The 22,567-nt window shown below is 38.2% G+C and overlaps 1 protein-coding gene across 2 annotated transcripts in view; it reads left to right on the top strand.

Moving 5' to 3' along the window:
- The window catches only part of LOC134225497 (uncharacterized), a 94,071-nt gene extending 72,227 nt beyond the window's left edge, over nucleotides 1–21,844 (top strand). For both annotated transcript variants that reach the window (XM_062705613.1, XM_062705612.1), the window contains exons 2-4: nucleotides 18,508–19,768; nucleotides 20,475–20,768; nucleotides 20,836–21,844. In XM_062705613.1, coding sequence (XP_062561597.1) covers nucleotides 18,508–19,768; nucleotides 20,475–20,768; nucleotides 20,836–20,991 — 1,711 coding nt within the window. In that variant the 3' untranslated portion in view covers nucleotides 20,992–21,844. The remainder of the gene's footprint in view (nucleotides 1–18,507; nucleotides 19,769–20,474; nucleotides 20,769–20,835) is intronic.
- The last annotated feature ends 723 nt before the right edge of the window (nucleotides 21,845–22,567 follow it).

The raw sequence follows: 22,567 nt of genomic DNA, 5'->3' as shown, positions 1-22,567 counted from the left end.
CTAGGCATTTATTGAAAAACAAAGTATTCAAGACATTCGTAGGGAATCGACTGCTGGATACACTGAGTAGAAGTTTTTTCAAAACTAGGAACGTGGTACCAGATTTATTTTGTTATGCCTCATTTCGAAGAGCAATAATAAAAAAAAAACACACATTATAATGATGGTATATGAACAATCTTATAACAGCTTCATTCTCGATATTTTTTTACAAATAGATAGGCAATAGGCGTGATGAAGCTTTAGTTTGCCACCGAAAAGTGAATCCTACACCCAAAACAATTCTGTATGACATTCTTTGTATTAAGCATTTTGTATCTCGCATTCAATCCGATCAGAGAATGTCATACTTGTTAATACAGCTCATTGCATTAAGTCGGTTTATTTGGTTTCGATCAATACATCCAAACGAATCTCGTTAACTCCTCCTAGAACAAGTATATGAATCGTGTACAGCAATAAAACTTTAACCCACACAATCTTTCCGATTCCATTTAGCTTGATAACGAAAAAGGACACAAATATGCACGATGCTTATTCCACTTGTATCACTCATTGCTATCCCTGTTTCCCTTCCACTTGTCACATCCGCATAGCATGAAACGTGGATAATGATTGCCTTTGGTCGCGTCGTTCCTCATCTATCTATCTATCTATCTATCTATCTATCTTCTATCTTCTATCTTCTATATATATATTATATTATATTATATATATATATATATATATATATATATAAAACTCAATGTTTGTATGTTTGTATGTATGTTTGTATGTATGTTCCAGCATAACTTCTGAACCCATTGACCGATTTCAACCAAATTTGGAACACACATACTTTATCTTAAGGAGACGACGATAGGGGGTTAGGGATGCTCTTTGGAAAAGGGGGAGGGGTATTGCTTAGTTATCGATCAACTCAGTGTAACTTCTGTGTAACTCTTCCCTGGCCGATTTCAACCAAATTTGGAACACACATTCTTTATCTTAAGGAGACGACAATGGAGGGGAGCTAAGCATGCTCTTAGCAAAAGGGGGAGGATGTGCGGGGAGGGGTATTGCTAAGTTATTAATCAACTCAGTGTAGCCTCTGAACCCCTTGGCCGATTTCAACCAAATTTGGAACACACATTCTTTATCTTAAGGAGACGACGATAGGAGGTTTTGGATGCTTTTTGGAAAAGGGAGAGGGTATGGGGAGGGTATTGCTAAGTTATTAATCAACTCAGTGTAGCCTCTGAACCCCTTGGCCGATTTCAACCAAATTTGGAACACACATTCTTTATCTTAAGGAGACGACGATAGCGTGATTGGGGATGCTCTTTGAAGAAAGGAGGGTATGGAGGGAAGGGTATTGTTCAGCAATCGATCAACTAAATGTAAGTCTTGAACCCAATGACCGATTTGAACTAAATTTGTATCAAATATTGTATGTACTAAGGAAACAACTTAAGTGGATGTGGGTAGGTAATTTTAAAAGGGGATGGTGTGCGAGAGGGGTATTGTTTAGGTATCGATCAATTCAGCATAACTTTTGAACCCATTTACCGATGTCCACTAAATTTGGAACCCATATTCTCTGTTTAAGGAAGACTATATCAGACTGGATAGGAGTGTCATAGCTGAATGAGAAAGATGGTATATTTATTAAACGAGCAGTTTAGTATACCTTTTTACCGCATGGGTCAATTCAAACCAATTTTGTAAAAACATATTAACTATTATATAGAGGCTGGGTGAAACTTTCGGAATGCAGGAGGTTGTTGGGGTTAGGTATTGTTCAGAAAACGTCTTAATTTGAAACCCCTCTTATTTAGTTCATTCGAGGTTCTTTCACATTGTACAATGCTCTGAAAACAAATTTCCCGAATTCCTTAAAAATAGCAAATCCTCGACAATAACATATCCCTGAATGAAGCAGGCCATTAACATAACAATATTTGGCTAAAGGTCATTTGACATGAAGGGCATTTAGGATAATTATGAACAGCATCAGAAAAATCTTTCATAGAAAGCATGCATTTGCTGGGTGTAGAGCAATGATTATTGTTACCCTTCATCGGAATCATGGTTTGCCCAGTGAAAAGCAATAATTAATGTGTTTCCTTCTGGATGGTGGATGTGATTGCTTCTTTAAAAGTGGGCATTTGCCCGGAAAAAGGCAATGGCGAGTGTGATCCCTTCTTTAAAAATGGGCGTTTGCCCGGAATAAAGCATAGGTGGATGTTTTTCCTTCTTTAGAAAATGACGTTTGCCAGGAATAAGCCTATTCAAACCAACGATCCCCTTTTCTAGATCAGTCAATGCTTCCAAAAGCCTTCTATTAGTCAAATGACGAAGTATCAATAAGTTAACACAATTACTCTGTTGACCAATTGGTTTTATCTTTTTCTGATTGTAAAAAACTGAAAACCAAACTGGCAATTCCGAGCAAGGCCGGGTACATAAAGCTAGTCTGATAAATAGTCCAGATGGTTAGCGCGTCAGTCTAGATGTGCTTAGTGTGGAGGGTCCGGGTTCAATTCCCGCCTTTGATCCAGTTTTTTATAAGGTTGCTGAGGTTGTCGAAGTATACAGCATTTCATTCCTCGATGGGAGTGTAAAATTAGATTCAATGTAGACACAAACACATAACCAGTTCTTATTTTCTCGTGACCGGGGACCTAATACAAGGGCCTGCCGTTTACTTAATGCAATCTGTGCATATGTCGCAAATTATGGCAAACTGTACGCGAAACTAATGCGAGATTGCAATAAAATGTTGCAATCTCTGGTTGGGTGTATAGTTGACCTTGATTAGAACTTAATAGATAATCAACGCAATTAATCACCGATAAAGCTACTTGTTAGAATAGTTTAAAGTTATAGGCAACCTTGACAAAATGACAATAGAATCAAGGATGTTAACGATCATTCAGTAATTTGCGTTCGATCATTTAGTAGTTTGTCAATAACACATTCCAGAAGCGGAATTTCACAATATGTTGTATGGTGGACTTCTAGTGCGAAGGTTTTTCTGCAACTTTGCCTAATGGTTCGTTTTTAGAATTCAACTAATAACGGAGTTAGAGCGCTAGTTGCGGTAACTCAAACTAAATGATTGGAATTTTGTTATCATTTAGTCTAAGTTACTGAAACTATAGCTATAACTCCGTTACTTGTGGAATTCAAACAACGAACCATTAGACATACTTGTAGAAAAACCATCGCACAAGAAGTCCACCATACAACATATTTTGAAATTCTGCTTCTGGAATGTGTTATTGACAAACTACTAAATGATCGAGCGCAAATTACTGAATGATCGTTAACATCCTTGAATAGAATAAACTAAATTCTTCAACACTTTTACATGTAGTATCTAACATTGAGTTTGTAGTGTCGACACAGCTTAAGAACATTGACGAAGCAATGACTTAGGTAAACAAAGTGATTTGACGAACGCATACTCTACACCCAGAACAAACAAAATTAATTAATCTTCATTCTGCATAAATTGAAGTTATACAATAGAACACTAATACGCAACATTTTTTTTTATTTTCAATGTGATCACATAAAGCTTACTAATTAAATTACTTATAATTGGACTATATGACTAAGTGACCTTTCAAACCACAACAGCTGCTTCCAAGGCAAAAGAAGAAGATTACATTTTAAAAACTAGAAAAACGTTGTACTAGAATTTTTGAAATTATCTTTTTAGCCTTTGATCATTGACTAGTTTGCATTCAAGTACATTTTACATTAGTGTCGAGTCGATTCCAAATCCGAACCTCACTTTACCCCGTCCTTATCCTTCCCCATAGCGTTCAAGTGGTCTGCAAGGACTCTTTTGCCATTACCCTCTCTATTATCCACCTTGGATTGACTTGCGTTCTCATCGCCCCCACCAAACGCTTCAAAATGAAAATGAAATGTAGTAGGGGGACGGCTTTGGCAGGTTTTGTTCTATTATTGGCAGGAGGGTTTTTGTCGACCAAATTTTATGAAATTTGGCCACAATATTTTTTGATATGCAAAGAATGTTTATGCCAAATTTGAGCCTAGTCAGTCATAAAAAACCCAGGGGGGGGGGGTTCATAAAAAAATAATATTAAAATGAAAAAAAATAAAAAAAACTCGTATTTGTTAAAGAATGTTTTGAAAATCCTCAAAATTATCCGAATTTTATTTTGTTGCCCCCTCAAAATATTATTTTTTGGCAAAAAAAATCCGAGGATGGGGGAGACAAAATAGTTTTTAAATATTTGTATCGGCCTAAATTGGTAATGGGTCAACAGCTGGCTCTTCCACCATATTATGATAAAAGTTACAGTGTCTGGCGGCAATGGGGCATCAAGGAAGTTACTGGGAATTTTGCGAGAATGCGACGACGTCGACGATGGTATCTCAAATAGATGACGATGAGAGGCGTATTCTGGCGCCGCGTCATATGGTAGAGTGTTGCTGTTTTATCATCGAAAAATGATAACGCTATATGTATACGAAATACTATTCATTCATCTTTTCCTTGAATATACGAGGATAAAACAAAGATGGTTTGTGCAGTTCATATTTTGCATTCAGTTTGAAGTGGCACGTTGAGCGTTGTGATAGTGGTTTTGACGGGGTAAGTGTTTAGTGGAATGCTTTTGAACGCAGAAAAATTGAATACTTAAGTGTTTCGTTTGATTAATATTTGTTCAAAATTTTACGCACGCATTAGAGATGTTGGTTGTGAATCTGTTTCCAGCATATTGTGTAAAAAATGTGTATTTTGGGCGTGTATAACATTTCCAAAATACACATTTTTTTCTTTGTTCGGGATGAACCGACGGGTCCATTTCATTGAACTTTTTAGTATACCCGTGTCATTTGTTTAGTGCATGTCTTTCTGATCCATTTCTATTGCGCTGCGCATCTCGCCTTCTTGTGCCCGTCGGATCGCTATCGAAAGCCATTTCACTGATTTGTTGTTCGACATTCTAGCTACGTGTCCGGCCCACTGCGGTTTTCCGCGGTGTGAACAATGGATGGTTTTCGCACCAGCTGCTGCAACTGGTGATTCATTTCATTTCATAGATAGGACGCAACACTTTCCTCGAAAACTCCAAGTGGGTGTTGGCTCTCAATGAGCATCGTCCAGGTCTCGTATCCGTAGAGAACTACCGGTCTAACGAGCGTTTTGTAGATGGTCAGTTTGGTACGGCGGTGAAATTCGATCGTAGCGTTTTGCGGAGTCCAAAGTACGTACGATCTCCAGGATGCGTCTCCGAATTCTGCTGGTTTCGTTATCGGGACATATCGACACGCATTAATACTAGGGCAGTTCACATTTCAAAAATGTTCGAAAATTCCAACTCCCATATGTCTATTAGCATCATTTTTATAATATAGGAGTCCTGGCAAAATTTCAGGCAATTCGGTGGCCATTTAGGGGTGGCGCGAAGTCAATTTTATATGCATTAAAACCTGTTCAGATTATGAGCATTTATGAGGTACTAGCTGTATGTACCCGGCCTTGCTCGGAGTTGCCAGTTTGATTCGCAGTTTTGCCTTTCTCGTACAACTAAGTTGTACCGAAAGGCTATCATTTCACTCCAAAATCGAACTTTTGATAGAAGTCCCGGAGACCCATAGTGTTATATACCATTCGACTCAGCTCGATGAGCTGAACAAATGTCTGTCTGTCCGTGTGTGCGTGTGTGTGTGTATGTGTGTGCGTGTGTGTGCACAAAATGCCATAAAAACATTAGCCAAATTTTCACATAGAAACTCTTAACTGATTTTCTTACAACAAGTTGCATCCGACAGAGACTAAAACGCTGTTGATCACTATTGAATTTCATAATAATTGCAAATTGCAAAAAATAGATAATATTAAAATAGTGATGAGACATAGTCACATAGAACAATAATGTGTTATGAAAAATGCCTTGCATCTATGAATATTTTATCCGTGGCTTCCCATTAAGAGTTTCATCGTACTATAAAGATGCTCGTGTTGCACGCATTTAGGCGTAAGTATGCTCTTTGTTCAGTTTCATAGTACTATGAAATTGTCCGAAAGTCAAAATTCGAACATAGGAAATTCGAGAAACTTTTGGCAGCGCCATCTGTCGTCTACTAGTGTAAATTTTCTATCACAACATTAGACGGTGTAACTGTTTTGCCTTTCTTGTACATCATCGAGGTGTAAGCGTAAAGGCTACATTTATTACCTTTTTGTGCGAGAAAGGCGCCATCACCGCTAGGTGGATTAATCTGGTTTTTTTTTTTCAAAATCGGAAAATCAATAAACAGAAGAATTGTGTTTTCTTATTGATACTTCATCATGTGATTAAAAGAAGGCAGATTTCATTTGTAAACATTGACTGATTTTGAAAAAGGGATCAAATTAAAAATCGCCTTATTCCGGCAAACGTCTATTTCTAAAGAAGGAAAAACATCCACCGATGTCTTATTCCGGGCAAACGTCTATTTTTAAAGAAGGGATCACTTCACCATATTAGAAGAAAACATATTAATCATTGCTTTCTACTGTACAAACCATGATTTCGATGAAGGGTTGAGTTGATCGATAACTAAACAATACCACTCCCTCACATCCTCCTTTGTTCATCCTTAACCCACTATCTTCGTCTCCTTAATATGAAGAATGTATGTTCCAAATTTGGCTGAAATCGGCCTAGGGGTTCAGAAGTTATGCTGTAACATACACACAATCATACAAACATTGAGTTATTCATATCAGAGCATTAGAGCATTAGAGTATTGGCATAGATTTAATCGTGATAATGCTTAATTTATTCATTATTCATTAATCATAATCATAGAATTTTACATTTAATCATTAATCACTAATCATATTCATAATTTTGTTTGAGTTTATTCATTAATCATCAATTTTAATCATTGCATACCTCGCTTTTATTCATTAATCTTTAATCATAATCATATAATTTTTATACATTTTAATAATCCAATTTGGAATAAAGGTTACTTGATTATTGGTCACTATGCAAATCCTTCAATTTGATCATTCATAATCATTAATCATTAACCATATCGATCGTTAATCATTATTCAACATTTAATCACTATCGGTAATCGTTAATCATACTCCAACGGTTTTTTATTATTCATAATCGTTGTCAAACATAAATTTTATTTAGCCAGTGGAGATATATCAGCTTCCACACTGATATTCTTCCCTCCCCCTTCATACGGGAACTTGGCAGAAGGAAGGTCGTGTGATATGTGCCATCACAAATATTGCCCTCCGCTCGCTTTCAAATCGACTTCTATAAAAACATTCTTCATGCCTGCCGTATCCTAACGGAACTATTCTATACTTTCGCCTCTAATTCTATCATGAACATGTGCGTCTAAGTTTGGAAGATGATATTAGCATTTCCATATCATTATAAATTTTATTGTTTATCATTATCAGTCATCATTGTCAAAAATGAATAAATCATTACCCAAGTAACCATGAAGCTATAGAGTAGAGTGGGGCAAGAGTACGCACTTAGTTTTTAATCGATCATGTGGCCCTTATGAAGCAATGCTTCTGCATATCAAATCAGTGTCGATGATTCATGTTACCCAGTTCCCTCTTCCTTTATGTTACCCAGTGGAAAAAATATTGAAATTATTGAGATTCGTTTTAGTAGAACCCTTATTGCAAGACAAGTGAAAAACGTACTCTTACCCCACCGGTGGGGTAAAAGTGCGCATCGGGTGGGGTAAGAGTACGCATTTATCCAATCATGTGCTTTAAGTATATATTAACTCAAATAAGAGTTAATAACATTTAATTGATGTTTAATGAGCATATATTAGGGAATGTTCAAAGATTACGTAACTCTTAAAGGGGGAGGGGGTCATAAAAATGTGCACTTTCGTACGAAAAACCATTGTTTTTTATATATACAAAATCGACAGAGGTAAAAATATATATCAGGTTTCGCGTGGCGTATACAAAGGCATTTTCTTTAAAGAAAGTCTACCAATCACGTTACGTAAAATTTGGCTATCTATGTTTAGGTGTACAACAAGTTCTAATACAATTTCATTATTTCGCTTCAGTGCTTTGTTCGCTAATTCACCGCTAATACACCGAATTACTTTAACTAATTCTAAAGACTAGTGATAATTTCGAATTCTGTTTTTTTTTCTTAGTTGTGGATCTTTACGCTTGGAAGAAGTCTTATTTGGGCCGGAGATACGGGTTTGACATCATAACTTGAAGATTCATATGCGTACTCTTGCCCCACCGGTTCCTGCGTACTTTTACCCCACAGTGCCAAAAATTATTCAAGTAATGGTTTTGACTTCTTGGAAAACCAACCGGATTGGTGTTCTGTATCATAAAGTACTCTATACAATAGGTTATTGAAATGGTATAATGTTCACCTGATTGAACGTATATATGGTAATGAAATACTAGTTGTGGAAATCAAATTATTTTTAGCAAAATGACCAAAAAGTTATCTAACTCCATATCTCCCTTGTTGTTTATTCAAATCGTTTACAATTACACATGATAATAGTTGGCCAGAATACCTGTCAAACTGATGCAGTGCTGCTAGTTTATCTTTTTTTATTACTTCAAAAAATCGAAAACGTACTCTTACCCCACGCGCACTCTTGCCCCACTCTACTCTATATGCTTGTAAAAACACAGCCCTAAAAGTTGACTTAAAGTGGAAAAGGGCAATTATAAGACCGAATTAATGGTTCATTACTTTAGCAATTTAGCAATGGCAAATTAGAGTATCGTTGTCTAACAGTTGATAAATAAATGCAACTTCACATCGTTAGAACTGATCTCCTTAGGATAAAGAATGTGTGTACCAAATTTGGTTGAAATCGGTTCAGGGGTTCAGAAGTTACACTGAGTTGCCCGTTTTCTGAACAATAACCATCCCTACAGACCCTTCCCTCCTTTCCCAAATTACTCTCCCATATGATTGGCTCCTCATAGTAAATATGTGTACAAAATTTGGTTGAAATCGGTCCTGGGGGTTGGGAGTTACACTGAATTGCTCATTTTCCAAAGATAACCCATCCCCCTATACCCACCCCTTTTTCCCAATGACCATTCCACCTCTTTTGTTATCTTCTATTTAGGATAGAGAATGTGTGTACCAAATTTGGTTCACTTCGGTCCTGAATTGCCCGTTTTTTGAACAATACTCCTCCCTCCAGATCTCTCTCCCTTTCTCAAATTACCCTTCCATATGATCGTCTCTTTATAGTAAATATGTGACAAAATTTGGTTGAAATCGGTCCTGGGAGTTGAAAGTTACACAGAATTGTTCGTTTTCTAAACAAAAGGCCTGAGGCCTGAGGGTCATGGGTTCGAGTCGTTTCGATGGCAAATGGTTACCTTCAATACATTTTCCAAATCAAAATCTCTCACATAATGTACATATTCACATCGAAGTTTTTCAGAACTATATAAATCAATAACCATGTCGGGTAGCCAATACCCGAAATCTAGGCAATTAACTTTGATTGAATTTTATAATGTTGAAAGGTTACAAATCGCTTAGAACAGCAAGCCGTTATTGGAAAAATTAGAATTGTGTAACTTATCTTTTCAAATGAATCCATAGTGTGCGTGATGGGTCTCCAGTAGCCTTGCGAGCAACAGTGTAAGATTGCCATTCCGGAGATGGCGAGTTCAATTCTCGGTCCGGTCTAGGCTGTTTTCGGGTTGGAAATATTCTCGACACTCTGGCCTTAGTGTATCCATTGTACTTGCCACACAAGATACATACTCATGCAATGGCGGGCATAGAAAAGCTTACAATTAATAACTGAGTAAATGCTAATAGAATATTAAGTTGAAAAGCTAGGCCAAGTTCCAGTTGGAATGTAGAGCCATGGAGAAGAAGAAGAAGTGTACGTAACAGAAACAGATTTAAAAATGTTTTGATTACTTGATAATCAAAGTATTTTGTAGCACCAAACCTTTTAAAGAATCGATATTCCTTCAAAACAATCCGCGACGTAAAATTGAAACTCTATTTATTGTTATTGCTAGTTTAAGGATTCAGGCTAAGGCCGAAGTGGCCTGTGCGGTATGTAAGAGTCTTCTCCATTCGGCTCGGTCCATGGCAACACGTCGCCAAATAAATAATAAAATAAAAAAATAAAATAATAGTTTAAGGATCCTACTACATAATGTAGAGGTAATTTGCCAAAACAAAAAAGTTGGATTATACCATTATACTATTCGTGTTTGGGAAAAAAATAATCCGGGTGAGATGCCACACCTCAGGGAGAGACGCCGCATGTGGAAAACGTTGGAGAATTGAGGTTATTACTTTTTTTACAACAAATAAACGATCTATATTTGTTCGGGAAAACATAACCATTTATAGTTGTTTTGCAACCTAAAAAAATCATAGGGTAAAAAAATTAAAAAAATACTACTGTGTTTCAATACACGTCGATGAGATTAGTTCATCAATAGTCTTTTATTCATTTTTTATTCGTTTTTTCTCCCACAATCAACTACATGAATCGTCAACAATTGCACATATTGCGTTTTTCTACATTTACCCATAACGTAAGATCTACCATGATCACATTGCCAGATACAGGCAAATCCTGACCCAAAGAATACCTTCCCAATATCCAACTCCGTGGTACTTAAGAGGGTGTCGCTGAGTGGAGAGCCTCTCTTTGAGTGTCACACTTTTTAATCACTTTTCCTATATATTTTTATTGATACACGCTCTTTATTGTCAAATAGAGATCCCTATTATTTAACCAACCAACAAACACAAATTTCGTTCATGAGACATCTGATGATGAACTACGTGATTGTAAGGACGTGGCCAGGTATACAACTGCTTATGTATAGGAAAAGGTAGTTCTCTCAAATATCAATTTGCGACAATATGCAGATAATTACCTAATTGACGATTTTTACATGTACACCCAGGTTTTGCCTTTCTCGTATACTAAGTATACGTAAAGGCTATATGATCGCTCCAAAAACAAACTTTTTATAGAAGGCACGGAGACCCATAGTGTTATATACCAATCGACTCAGCTCGACGAATTGAGGTGATGTCTGTTTGTGTGTATGTATGTATGTGTGTGTAAGTGTGTATGTGCACAAAATTTTGTAGACACACTTTTTGGAACTTAGCATTGACCGAATCACTCGCAACAAGTTCCATTCGACTGAGAATCCTGTCCCATTGTGTGCTATTGAAAATTGGCTAGATTGGACTATGGGATCAGAAGTTATGGCCAAAATACTATTTTCTATGCGCAAATCACACTAAAAATCAATTTTTTTTGTATTTTTTTTTGCACGAGAAAGGCACCAACACCGCTAGGTGGATTAATCAGTTTTTTTTTTTACACGGTTGGATTTCATTAATTTTTTAGTTCAGTTTTTTAAATACCCCCTGAATTTTCTTAGATTTTTTGTGATTTTTTCGTGGGTTAACTCATTGGTTCATTGACGCTGAAGGTCTTAAACGACCAAAACCAAACCGTGTAAAAAAAAACCTGGGTGTACTTTGTACATTCACTTATGGTATGCTATGCTTAGTTGGTCTAATTTTCCTTATTGAAATGTTCTTCGAGCGCCCGCTCCTTAGCCGTGCGGTAAGACGCGCGGCTACAAAGCAAGACCATGCTGAGGGTGGCTGGGTTCGATTCCCGGTGCCGGTCTAGGCAATTTTCGGATTGGAAATTGTCTCGACTTCCCTGGGCATAAAAGTATCATCGTCTAAGCCTCATGATATACGAATGCAAAAATGGTAACTTGGCTTAGAAACCTCGCAGTTAATAACTGTGGAAGTGCTTAATGAACACTAAGCTGTGAGGCGGCTCTGTCCCAGTGTGGGGATGAGAAGAATGTTCTTCGATGCCTGCTTTTCCTTCGTAGGGTAACTGCTACTTTAATTTTTAACATGTACCCATTGCAATAATACTTAAAAACAAATAATTGGAGTGCAAATTGATCTATTTCTCATTTATTGTGAGCAGCGATGAGCACGCATGATAACAATGAAAAGCGACACAAATTAAGTCGAAGTCGTTTTTTGCATATATTAGAAATATTGTGACATGTTATTAATAATGGAATAAATACCCTAGGACGTCCCAATTTTTTGGCAGGATTATCCCCCCAATCACTTGTAATATTTGACCCAACTTAATAATAATATCTCATTAATGTGCTGATAGTAAGTAGGTGCGGCGTATCACCGTGATTTTTTCCGCGGCGTCTATACCGAGTGTAAGGGATCGTCATCCCTTTCAATTTTTATTCGGAATATAAACTTCTTAAAAACGTACCCAGCAAGCTTTCAGAGGATTCACATAATGCAATAAACATGTGTACTCGTAAGACTTTAGGCAGAACCGTACGAAAAATCTTTATTGAAAATACTGTTACAAATTTTACGGCTTCCACGGCATAAATAAAAAAAAGTATAACCATCATATTACTTTTATTGGCTGGAAATAATAACTTACTGAGAAATGCCTGTAATATTGCTAAGTCAAATCCGGGTCAATATGACCCAAACATTGTCAGTGTGAGTTTTTTAGCACTGTAGAAAGGTTAAAATTGAAATGCGATTCACAACGATTTGGTTAGAAAAGATCTAGATTATTTCTCTGTGAAATGCAAACCATTTCACCGCTAAATAGACGAATGAAACAAAGCTTATATAACTATATAACAAAGCTAAACTATTAAGTCCACTGTTTTTAAATCCATTTTAAGACATTCTATGACCCATCAAACTGCTGGAATCAATCAAATTTTGCAAAGTTCACCTATGAATGCCAGTTCAAGGAATATCAGATTCATGGCACGAGCGTAAAGAGAGATCGCGACAAACAATGAACTGTGATAGAGACCTCGATAAGTGCAAGTGGTGGTGTCTCCTCAGTAATCGGTACTCGGTAGTATACAACGCATAGGAGAAAACCGTTTGGGGCTGAGTCATTGTCGCGTTTGATGCTATCATATTTTTTACGCACTCGCACGAACCTAACGCCAACGCCGATGTATAGAGAGGTATGCCGGGCAGTTAGTTTTTGTTAAAGGTGAGGTGTGAGCAAGTTTGCAGCGTTCGCATTCGATGAGCGTTCGTCACGACACTGCTCATTCGGTACTACCAACGGCACTGTAGTCTATTCTACGAGCTATTTGGCGAAAATAAAGAAGCGAAACATTAAATTGCTCGGTTGTGCATTCAAAAACGGGTCTGTTTTCCATTGCGGTAAGACTTCTCTACCAAAGTTTTACATAATTAGTGATTTCGCAGAAAAAAGTGTAAGTACTTGCAATCCAGTTTTTCATAACGTGTAAGAGCGCTTTGTTCAATTAATTGCCTCTCATTGACGAACGGCTTCATAGGGCGGGAAAGTAGTTAACGATAATATCTTAGTTAAGTTTGATGCGCAGCTTCAGGTAAAAAAGGGTGGAAGCCCTTTGTATCTGAATTGAGGCTAGTGTTTATGTTACTTCATGCCTGGTAAAGATCATACTTCAATCGATCGTTTGAACAGGTCAACGAGGAGTAGCGTGGCCTGAAATCAATCGGCTGATCAACAAAGGCATCATATTTGAATCTAATTAAACATTTCGTTCGATACATACCAATATTGTTTATTCAAGCTTTTTTCAGACGATATGTTGTTTAATGTAGAAATAGACATTTTACATTAAAAATATCAAGTTAAAGAGAGTAAAAGATATTTTAGTTTCAAAATAAAGATTGTCGCCGTCGTCGCGGTCTGGAATATCTTTTGCTGACAGAGGGAGTTTAAGGGGTCTTCAATTTGTTTTGCGAGCAAAAGCGAAAGATTCGGTGTTGCAAGGTCGATCCTCGATCTGGTCTAAGATGTTTCGTGTGCTCCGCTGACTGAGACCCGGAATCCTGGTCGACAGCTGGGTATATTGTAGTTAGGCCGCCATGACAGAGGTACTGGAGACAAACTTGTCCCTTGATGTGTCAGTTGGTGGTGTAGGTGTACATTTGATCAACCGCGGCGGAAGTCAAACTATTCCTCGAAGAAGATGCTGCGGCCGGCACTCAAGTAACCGGCGTTGAATCGCCTTTTAAAACAGCTTGGGTTACCCTGAAAGGAAGCTGATGCGACGACAACTTTAGGGAGAGAATAGATCTTTGTCAGGCTTCCAGATGGGGATTGCTAATAATCAGCGAAATGTGCTCGGAAAACGGAGCACTCATATGTTTGAGGATTAGGTTCAGGATGTTATTGAGGCCTGGTGTTTGAGAATGAAGTTATGGATGTTGTTGAGGCCTGGGGACCTTCATGTTTTGTGATGTTTTGATATGCATATGCGGTAAGACGCGCGGCTACAAAGCAAGACCATGCTGAGGGTGGCTGGGTTCGATTCCCGGTGCCGGTCTGGGCAATTTTCGGATTGGAAATTGTCTCGACTTCCCTGGGCATAAAAGTATCATCGTGCTAGCCTCATGATAATACGAATGCAAAAATGGTAACCTGGCTTAGAAACCTCGCAGTTAATAACTGTGGAAGTGCTTAATGAACACTAAGCTGCGAGGCGGCTCTGTCCCAGTGTGGGGATGTAATGCCAATAATAATAAGAAGAAGGTATACATATGTACGTCGTCAATTCGTCAGTTGAGATTTTCAACTCCACCGAGTGGAGTCAAATGGACACATACTCGTTAACGACTGCTTGATATGGACTGACGATATTCTATCCAAGATTGTGTGAGTTGACGAGGCAGTGACCTACTTTGGAGACTTTCTCTGCAGGAGTCATCAAGCGATCCTTAGAGCCATTGTTGTCTAATGGGATCGAAAGGGCAGCGTCGTTCATTTTAGTTTGCGGGGGAACCCAAGTAACATTTTTAATTTTATTGTGGCACACTGGGATGGCTTTCTCTGCGTTTTCCGCGGATTTTGCGGTTTACGCGGTTCTCGGGATTTACACGTTTTTTACATGGATTTTTCGAAAAAGCCGTTTTTTCGCGGTTCGAAAAAACCCCGAAAAATCGATTTTTGAGAAGTTTTTACGCGTTTTTTACGCGGACACTAAACTGCCGGTACTTTCATATCAGTCCCATATTGGTTTTTCGCATACTGAGATAATAGCCGATGAAGTCTCAAAACGCATTTTACATGCGAAACTTAAAAAAAATCTAATAAATTCAAACGTTCTACGATCTAGTTGAAATATTACAGAGTCATTCCTCATCCAATGAGTTGATGCAAAACGATTCAAATCAATGGAAATATAATTGAATTTTGAGCAATCCACTTATGTAAATTCTTGATGGGACTGGTGTGCGTGTATATTCAATATGGGACAAGGTTGGTTTGGTATTTTTTCACATTTCTCCCGAACAAAGTCTCATTTTTCATCATGTTATGTGGAAGTATGATAAAATTAAATGCTATTCACGGTGTTAACTAAAAAGTGACGAAAACCGAAATGGGACTGATATGCGAGTAGCGGCAGTAAACTCAGTTTCAAAAACCTTTGAATCTTTAACGCCTTAATATACCCACAATAAAGCTTCCCAAAATCTCCAGGGGCACTATTAGAGGCTATTTTGTAAATCAATAATTACACTTCCAAGATTTATATTTGAAAGAATAGACTCATATTCTTACTAGGTATGTCTCCAAAAGATTTTTTACACTTTTTAACATTTTGATACTGATACTCAGGATATATTGACATGATAATCAAGCATATGGAATTGAAAACTTTTATCGATAGATTAGTCATAGGCTTTATTATTTTGTATCAGTACAATAATAATAAAATATTTTTTATCAGCAGTGCTTTCCTCAACTGCATTCATTTTAATTATCCTTTGTAGCCGTAGATTTTCTACGCAAAAAAAAACATGTTTGGAGAACCAAATATTCTTGCCAAGAAATTTTCACCGATGAAGCGTTGCTTAAAACCCTAATATCTACATATACCTCAGTTGTGATGGATCTTTCTTGATTCCGTCTGTTGGATTTGGATTCGACTTAGTGTGGTTAATATATCCCATTTATTGTCTGCGTTTTGGCGATGCTTTGAAGCACCACGGCTTAAATGAGTAACGATTCAATGTTTGTATCAGAGACGTTGGTATAATATAGAGACACGCGGAGAGAATAAAAGCAATTCTGGCTTCATGGCCAGCACACATAAAAAAATACTATGAAATTGGCAAAATAGAAATTTATAAGAACGCGAAGTGAGTGTAAGCAGTTATTTTGTTTGCTCCAACTATATATCCTGCCCACAGAATGACATAGTCAGATGACTACTCCACCAACTCATTCATTTGACTGTCACTGAGTGTGCTTACTATGTGCAGAAAAAACATATTTAGCATTGTTTAGGATCAGAGTGTAAAATATTCGAACATTTTTGGTGAAGTACACCTTTCTTCATTTGTCAGTTCACTTCCAGACACATTCATAGTCGGCTCTGGACTGTCAATATTCGGTTGAATATTAGTCATTGAATATTTAGGCACATTTTACAAATTGATAAATTATCTGAAATCTGAACACGTTTCAAATGAGTAAAGTAATTTGTCACATAGAACCAGAGCCTAAAATATTCATCTTCATGAAGCAACTTCAGTCCGAATTTTGACAAACATCGCATGATTATTCAAAACATAGAATGAAATAGTCAGACGACTACTCCGCGAACTCATTCATTCGACTGTCACTGAGTGTGCTTACTATGTGCAGAAAAAAAAACATAATTAGCATTGTTTATATTGATGTTTACCATTGAAAGTGCCTCACGGATGCAAATCGGATTCAGTTCTATGTGATAAATTACTTCACTCATTTAAATCGTGTTTAGATTTCAGATAATTTATCAATTTGTAGAATGTGCATAAATATTCAATGACTAATATTCAATTGAATATTGACAGTCCAGAGCCGACTATGAATGCGTCTGAAAGTGAGCTGACAAGTGAAGGGAGGTGGACTTCACCAAAAAATTTCGATTATTTTACACTCTGCATAGAACTAAATCCGATTTTCATCCGCGAGGCACTTTCAACGGTAAACATCAACATAAACAATGCTAAATATGTTTTTTTCTGCACATAGTAAGCACACTCAGTGACAGTCGAATGAATGAGTTTGTGGAGTAGTCGTCTGACTATGTCATTCTATGTTTTGAATATTCATGCGATGTTTCCTCACTTGTCATAAGACGAGTTTGTACAATCCCATTTAATTCCACCACTTAATTGTACCTTGACAAGGTCACAGGTACAATTAAGTGGTGGAATTAAATGGGATTGTACAAACTCGTCTTATGACAAGTGAAGACATTCCACTAAAAAGCTCAAAATAATTTTCTTAATGCGATGTTTGTCAAAATTCGGACCGAAGTTGCTTCATGAAGTTGAATATTTCTCGGGTACTTATTCAAAAGGACGTATGTGATTTTGTAAACAAATATTCGAACGTCGATTTGCCCCTCTGATGGCACACCCACACAAATCATCACCTCCGACAGGTAGGGGAGGGCTTCGGCTACCTGTTGGTAGTGTTGGTTTGCGTGGGAGTACCTTCAGATTAGACAAATCGACGTATGAATCTTTGTTTACAAAATCACATACGTCCTTTTGAATAAGTACCCGAGATTTTAAGCTCTGCTTGTGACAGCTTTCCAATATTGGAGAAATAACACTCACAGAAGCTTGAGTTGTTATGAAAATCGTCTAATTTTAATAACTCGGATTGATAACCTTTCGGTCGTTTGGTCAAAAGCTCAAAATATATAGCAGAAAAATCTTACTGTGACATCAAATCGAAAACTATTCTTGCTGTGGAAGAAAGCAAATTGAAAATTATTTTGATGTTGGTTTTTGTTAACAAAATAAGTAATCAGTTTGATGTCATATCATTAAATTTAGAAATCTAAGGCAAGATGTAATCAAAAGATGTAATCAATCACGAAAATTAGAATTCGAAAATCAAACAAATCATTTTTCATATTTTGAAAGTTTCTACTAAGCTAGAGTAAAAAAGTAATCTATGCAAGATTAAATCGTTACACGGCGAGGATACGGAGGTTATATTAATCGAGTATAAACTGCACGTAAACGAACGTGGGATCAACCAGGAGAAACGCAGTTAGCATAGATTTTCCTCAGAGTGTAGAAGTGTCTAGCTCGTAGCTGGGAAGGAGCGGCATAGAGGGAAAGGCCCCTAGGGTCACCTCTGGCTTGGCAAACAAGTGGAGCCACCCTGTTGCAGGATGGGGTGCTCCCAAAAAAATGATTTAAAAAATTCAAACTGATAGTCATGCTAAGTATGCGAAAAAAATAACATAGAGTTCACGAACATGAACTTTTAAAATTGAACGCTTTCTTGGAGTAGTTTGAGTACCTATCTTTATTACTTATATCGGTTAAAAAGTAAGAGCTATTCCTAAACATTGTATTGCACACTTTATCTAGCCTTTTAGAAGAAAACTAAAAGTTATGTTGTCTCTCTTTCTAGAAATATGACGATTCCGTCAAGACCAGCTCCACCGCCCCCACAAGCAACCTCGAACAAAACCACACGCTACAGTCCGGCCACCAACTGGGATGACACACCATTCAGTCCACCGCCAACGGGCTATAGCGCGGCCAGCAGTAGACCTGCCCCTCCCTTAACCGGAAATCAGCTCCATATGAAACCTAAGAAGGCACCTCCACCGAGACCTCCACCACCGAAAGTGGTCCCGGCTCTGAAGAAACCCGGTCAGCCACAGTCCATCAACATTCTGTCGAACCTCTTCGGTCAGAAACGAAACCATGGTTCAAAAGGCGTGGTCAAGTCGCAACAGGGGCAGCTGCCAATGAAGTTACCTCCACCTCCGAAACAACCACCGCCCTTGAGTCAACATCCGACCGGACAGTACGGTTCCATCGGATTTACTGCAGGGAACAATGCTCAACCCACCGCTAGCGGATCAGAACTGATAAGCTTTGACTCACCACCAAGCTCGCCCACGTTCACCCAGAAATCCTGCAGCGATTGTATCAGTGTAGATAGTTTTAGTTCGGACTCGAACTATTCCTCCCCGAACAATGGAAACATGTCCCAGGCAGAGAGTGGCTTCGAAGATGATTTTGTCAGTCAGCACGAACATCAGCGCTCAATGGCCACCACTCCGGCATCTTCTACGGCTGCCACACCTTCTACGTCAGCCCTTAAAGACCTTTGGGATCTTTCCGACGCCTTCGGAATGTCCCAAACATCGGCGAGACCTTTAACGAACCCGTCCAGCATGTACGCACCGGTTGGTTCTGCCACGATACGAACCCCCGCGGTGAACAGTAAACTCTATTCATCCGAATTCGTGGATCCCCTGTGCAATGGTAAATCCGTCGCCCCAAAAGTACAAACCGTTGCGATGCCCACCATCATCAAGGCAGGCAGTGCCGGCAATAGTCAAAAATCCACGCCTGTGCACAATAGTCACAAATCGAAACCGGCACCATTGCCATTATGGGGGTCGGTAAAGCAGCCTGTCCCATTGCCATCTGCGGCTACAGTCGTTCCTGTTGGTCTACCATCGACGACGGATGGCTTCGAAGACGATAATGAGGAATCACAGGATTCACTCCCATCACCGCCGATGCCAAACATTCCACCACCGCCACCTCCCTGTCTGGCGGCAGATGTGTCTGACGATCTTGAGTGCGCCAGCGAGCCATACGGATTCGCAATGTACGATTTCAGCGGAGAAACCGAGGAGGATCTCTGCTTTAGGGTGAGTGAACTCATTTTTCATTTGTTCCTTGGTTGCCATTAGATCCCTTAGTCGCATCGCAGCTTAGTATTTATTACACGGAAATCGAACCCAGCAATCTTCGACAAGGTCTTGCTTTGTAGCCGGGCATCTTGTCACTAGACTAAGGAATACCAATGCCTGTTTAGCATACACAAACTCATGAGCACGAGGTTTTAAGATGTTTATTTACAATGAACAGAAATAACAAACTCATCGACAACCTCGCTCCACTAATGCAAATCCATGACAGCTGGCTTCTATTAGATCCTCTTCAACCTCTTCCTATCATGTACTTTCCCTTCGGCGTATTATTTGTCATTCCGTTCCGTCTAGCTTCTCTCTTTATTCTTATCAGTCGTAAATTTTCTCATAGTTACGTGTCATAATAACGATAACGTTGGAAAAATCAACAAGTTAACGACCCTTGTCAATCCATTCTCTCAGTACTCCTTAAATAGCAGTGGTTCCCAACCTACCTTCAGATCTTAGTATTGCCCCTAAAAAAATTCCTGGGGGAAATTGAAACTCTTCTCAAAATTGTGGCATCATTCTTCAGTTACGTTGAGCAGTCAGTCGCGTATCTTTCCTGAGCTACGGAAGGCCTCATGTTGAAACATAATAAATATTCTAAAGATGTCGTTCATAGATTCCTAATATAATATGTTATGCTTTTCATTCATTTCAGACCAACGATAAAATTTATTTATTGAAACGACTGAACGAAGAGTGGATGTTAGGCCGGGATCGCCGTGGATGTGAAGGAATGTTTCCCACCAACTATATTGAGGTAAAAGTGCCGCTGCAAGAAGACCGGATACCATCTGCAGCCACCCACAGTATCAGCAGCAGCAGTACTAAAACTGCTCCTAAATATGGTGATATTAGTTATAGTGGAACCAATAGCTTTAATAAGCACCATCCGAAAGTGCGTGTACTGTATACCTTCAACGCGGAAACCTTAGACGATTTAACGATATTGGTATGTTATGAAAATCATAATTATATGTGTTATGAATAATTCTTATATTCGTTCTATCGTATTATAGGAAAATGAGTACGTGACAGTCCTGGGTCAGATCACGTCCGAATGGTTATATGGAGAAACGAATGGGCAAAAGGGGCAATTCCCAGCCAACTTTATCGAGTACGTTCCACCCAACCTACCTCCAATTCCGGCCAGTGATAGTAACGGTGGGACCTAGATATGATACTGTACGATCCGTGTAGTTCATATAAGCCATTTTGTTTTGTTTGGTACCTCTTTTGATGATTAGATATTAGTAGAGAGGTCGTTTTATTTGGTTCCACCACCAGCGCGCTTCGGTGTAATTTTCGTTAAATTCCTACAGATTTTCACACAAAAGCACCGAAAGAGGGGTTCATACAAGAAGCCATTAACTGATAATAGTTTCAAATGCCTTTAGTAAAATAAGCATTTCCTTTCATCTCTTCACGATTAGTTGTACAAATAAGCTTTCGAGTTCGAAGAAGCGATATTGTGAAGAATTATCCGACGTAAAAGATTGAACTTTAATTTGCATGATTGTTGATTTTATTGGGATGATGATAAGTAGTTTGATTACGAGAATTTGGGATGCAAACATATGTTTCGTACCTTACTTTCGATGAAGTCTTTTAAAGGCCTCCAAAATATGTGATTTGAACGTGATGGTATTAATGTTAGTTGTGCATGCAGAAGAGTATAATTTTTTCTATAATTTATGCTAAGGGAGTTGGAGCGATTGAAAGGATGTTATACTGTGAAAATACTGGAAATAATATAACCTTTACACTAACTTGATCAGAATCTACACTTTTGTAATTAATTAGATAAGTATCTCTTCCGATGGAAAACTACCACCGAAGATAATCCTTGGAAGGCTTAGTCCTAAATATTTTTCTAAACACGCTTTATCGTAGACATACTCTTTAAGCTTATCCATAATTTATTCAAAAATATCAGCATGAAATCCACTTCAAGCTAGCTATTGTTGATAGCTTCTTTTGTAAAGATTTTTACTACATAAATACAAGGTGCCCATTCACTCAACAATACTAATGCGATGTATTGCAAGCTTTAGATATATCCGAAAGCCTTCAATGAGTGCTAATAGAGCATAATATAATAATTAACGTTATTGGGAGAAATCGCTGACATTACCACCTGTAGAAGTAATAAAACTCAGTATTATTTCACCCTTTCAGGATGGATGCCTCAAATTTTATTTATTTCAGAATAAGGCCGGAGTGGCCTTCTCCATTAAGCTCGGTCCATGGCTGCACGTCGGAAGGTCCGCAAATCGTCCTCCACTTGATTGATCCACACCTTGCTCGTTGTGCACCTCGCCTTCTTGTGCCCGTCGGATCGCTGTCGAGAACCATTTTCAACGGATGATTCAGGCTACGTGACCGGCCCGCCACAGTTCACTATGGGGAATCAGGTGGCCGAAAATAAAAAAAATCGATTTTCTCTGATTCGTAATTCAAGTTGACCTACTAAATGCTAATGCTTTGGAGCATTAAACCCCAGCATATCAGCACTCTAAGCCATATGGTTATCAAGATATAGGCATTAGAGCCAGACACTTTTTAGTTCTTGAAAAATCAATGCATTATTCAACTCTCAATAGCTACAGTAGCTCTTTTCCAACTCTTTAAAAAGTTTCTGAAAGCTTGTTTCATGGACTTGCGAAGAACGGGTTAGTTATGGGAAAATAGGTCATCGGAAATATAGGAATATAGGAATATAGGAATATAGGAAACATCCGAAAATGACCA

Source organism: Armigeres subalbatus, chromosome 3 (genome assembly GCF_024139115.2).
Source record: "Armigeres subalbatus isolate Guangzhou_Male chromosome 3, GZ_Asu_2, whole genome shotgun sequence".
In the NCBI taxonomy this organism is placed as follows: Eukaryota; Metazoa; Arthropoda; class Insecta; order Diptera; family Culicidae; genus Armigeres; species Armigeres subalbatus.
The sequence above is the reverse complement of the archived record's forward strand: the minus strand, read 5'-3'. Positions and strand labels throughout refer to the sequence as shown.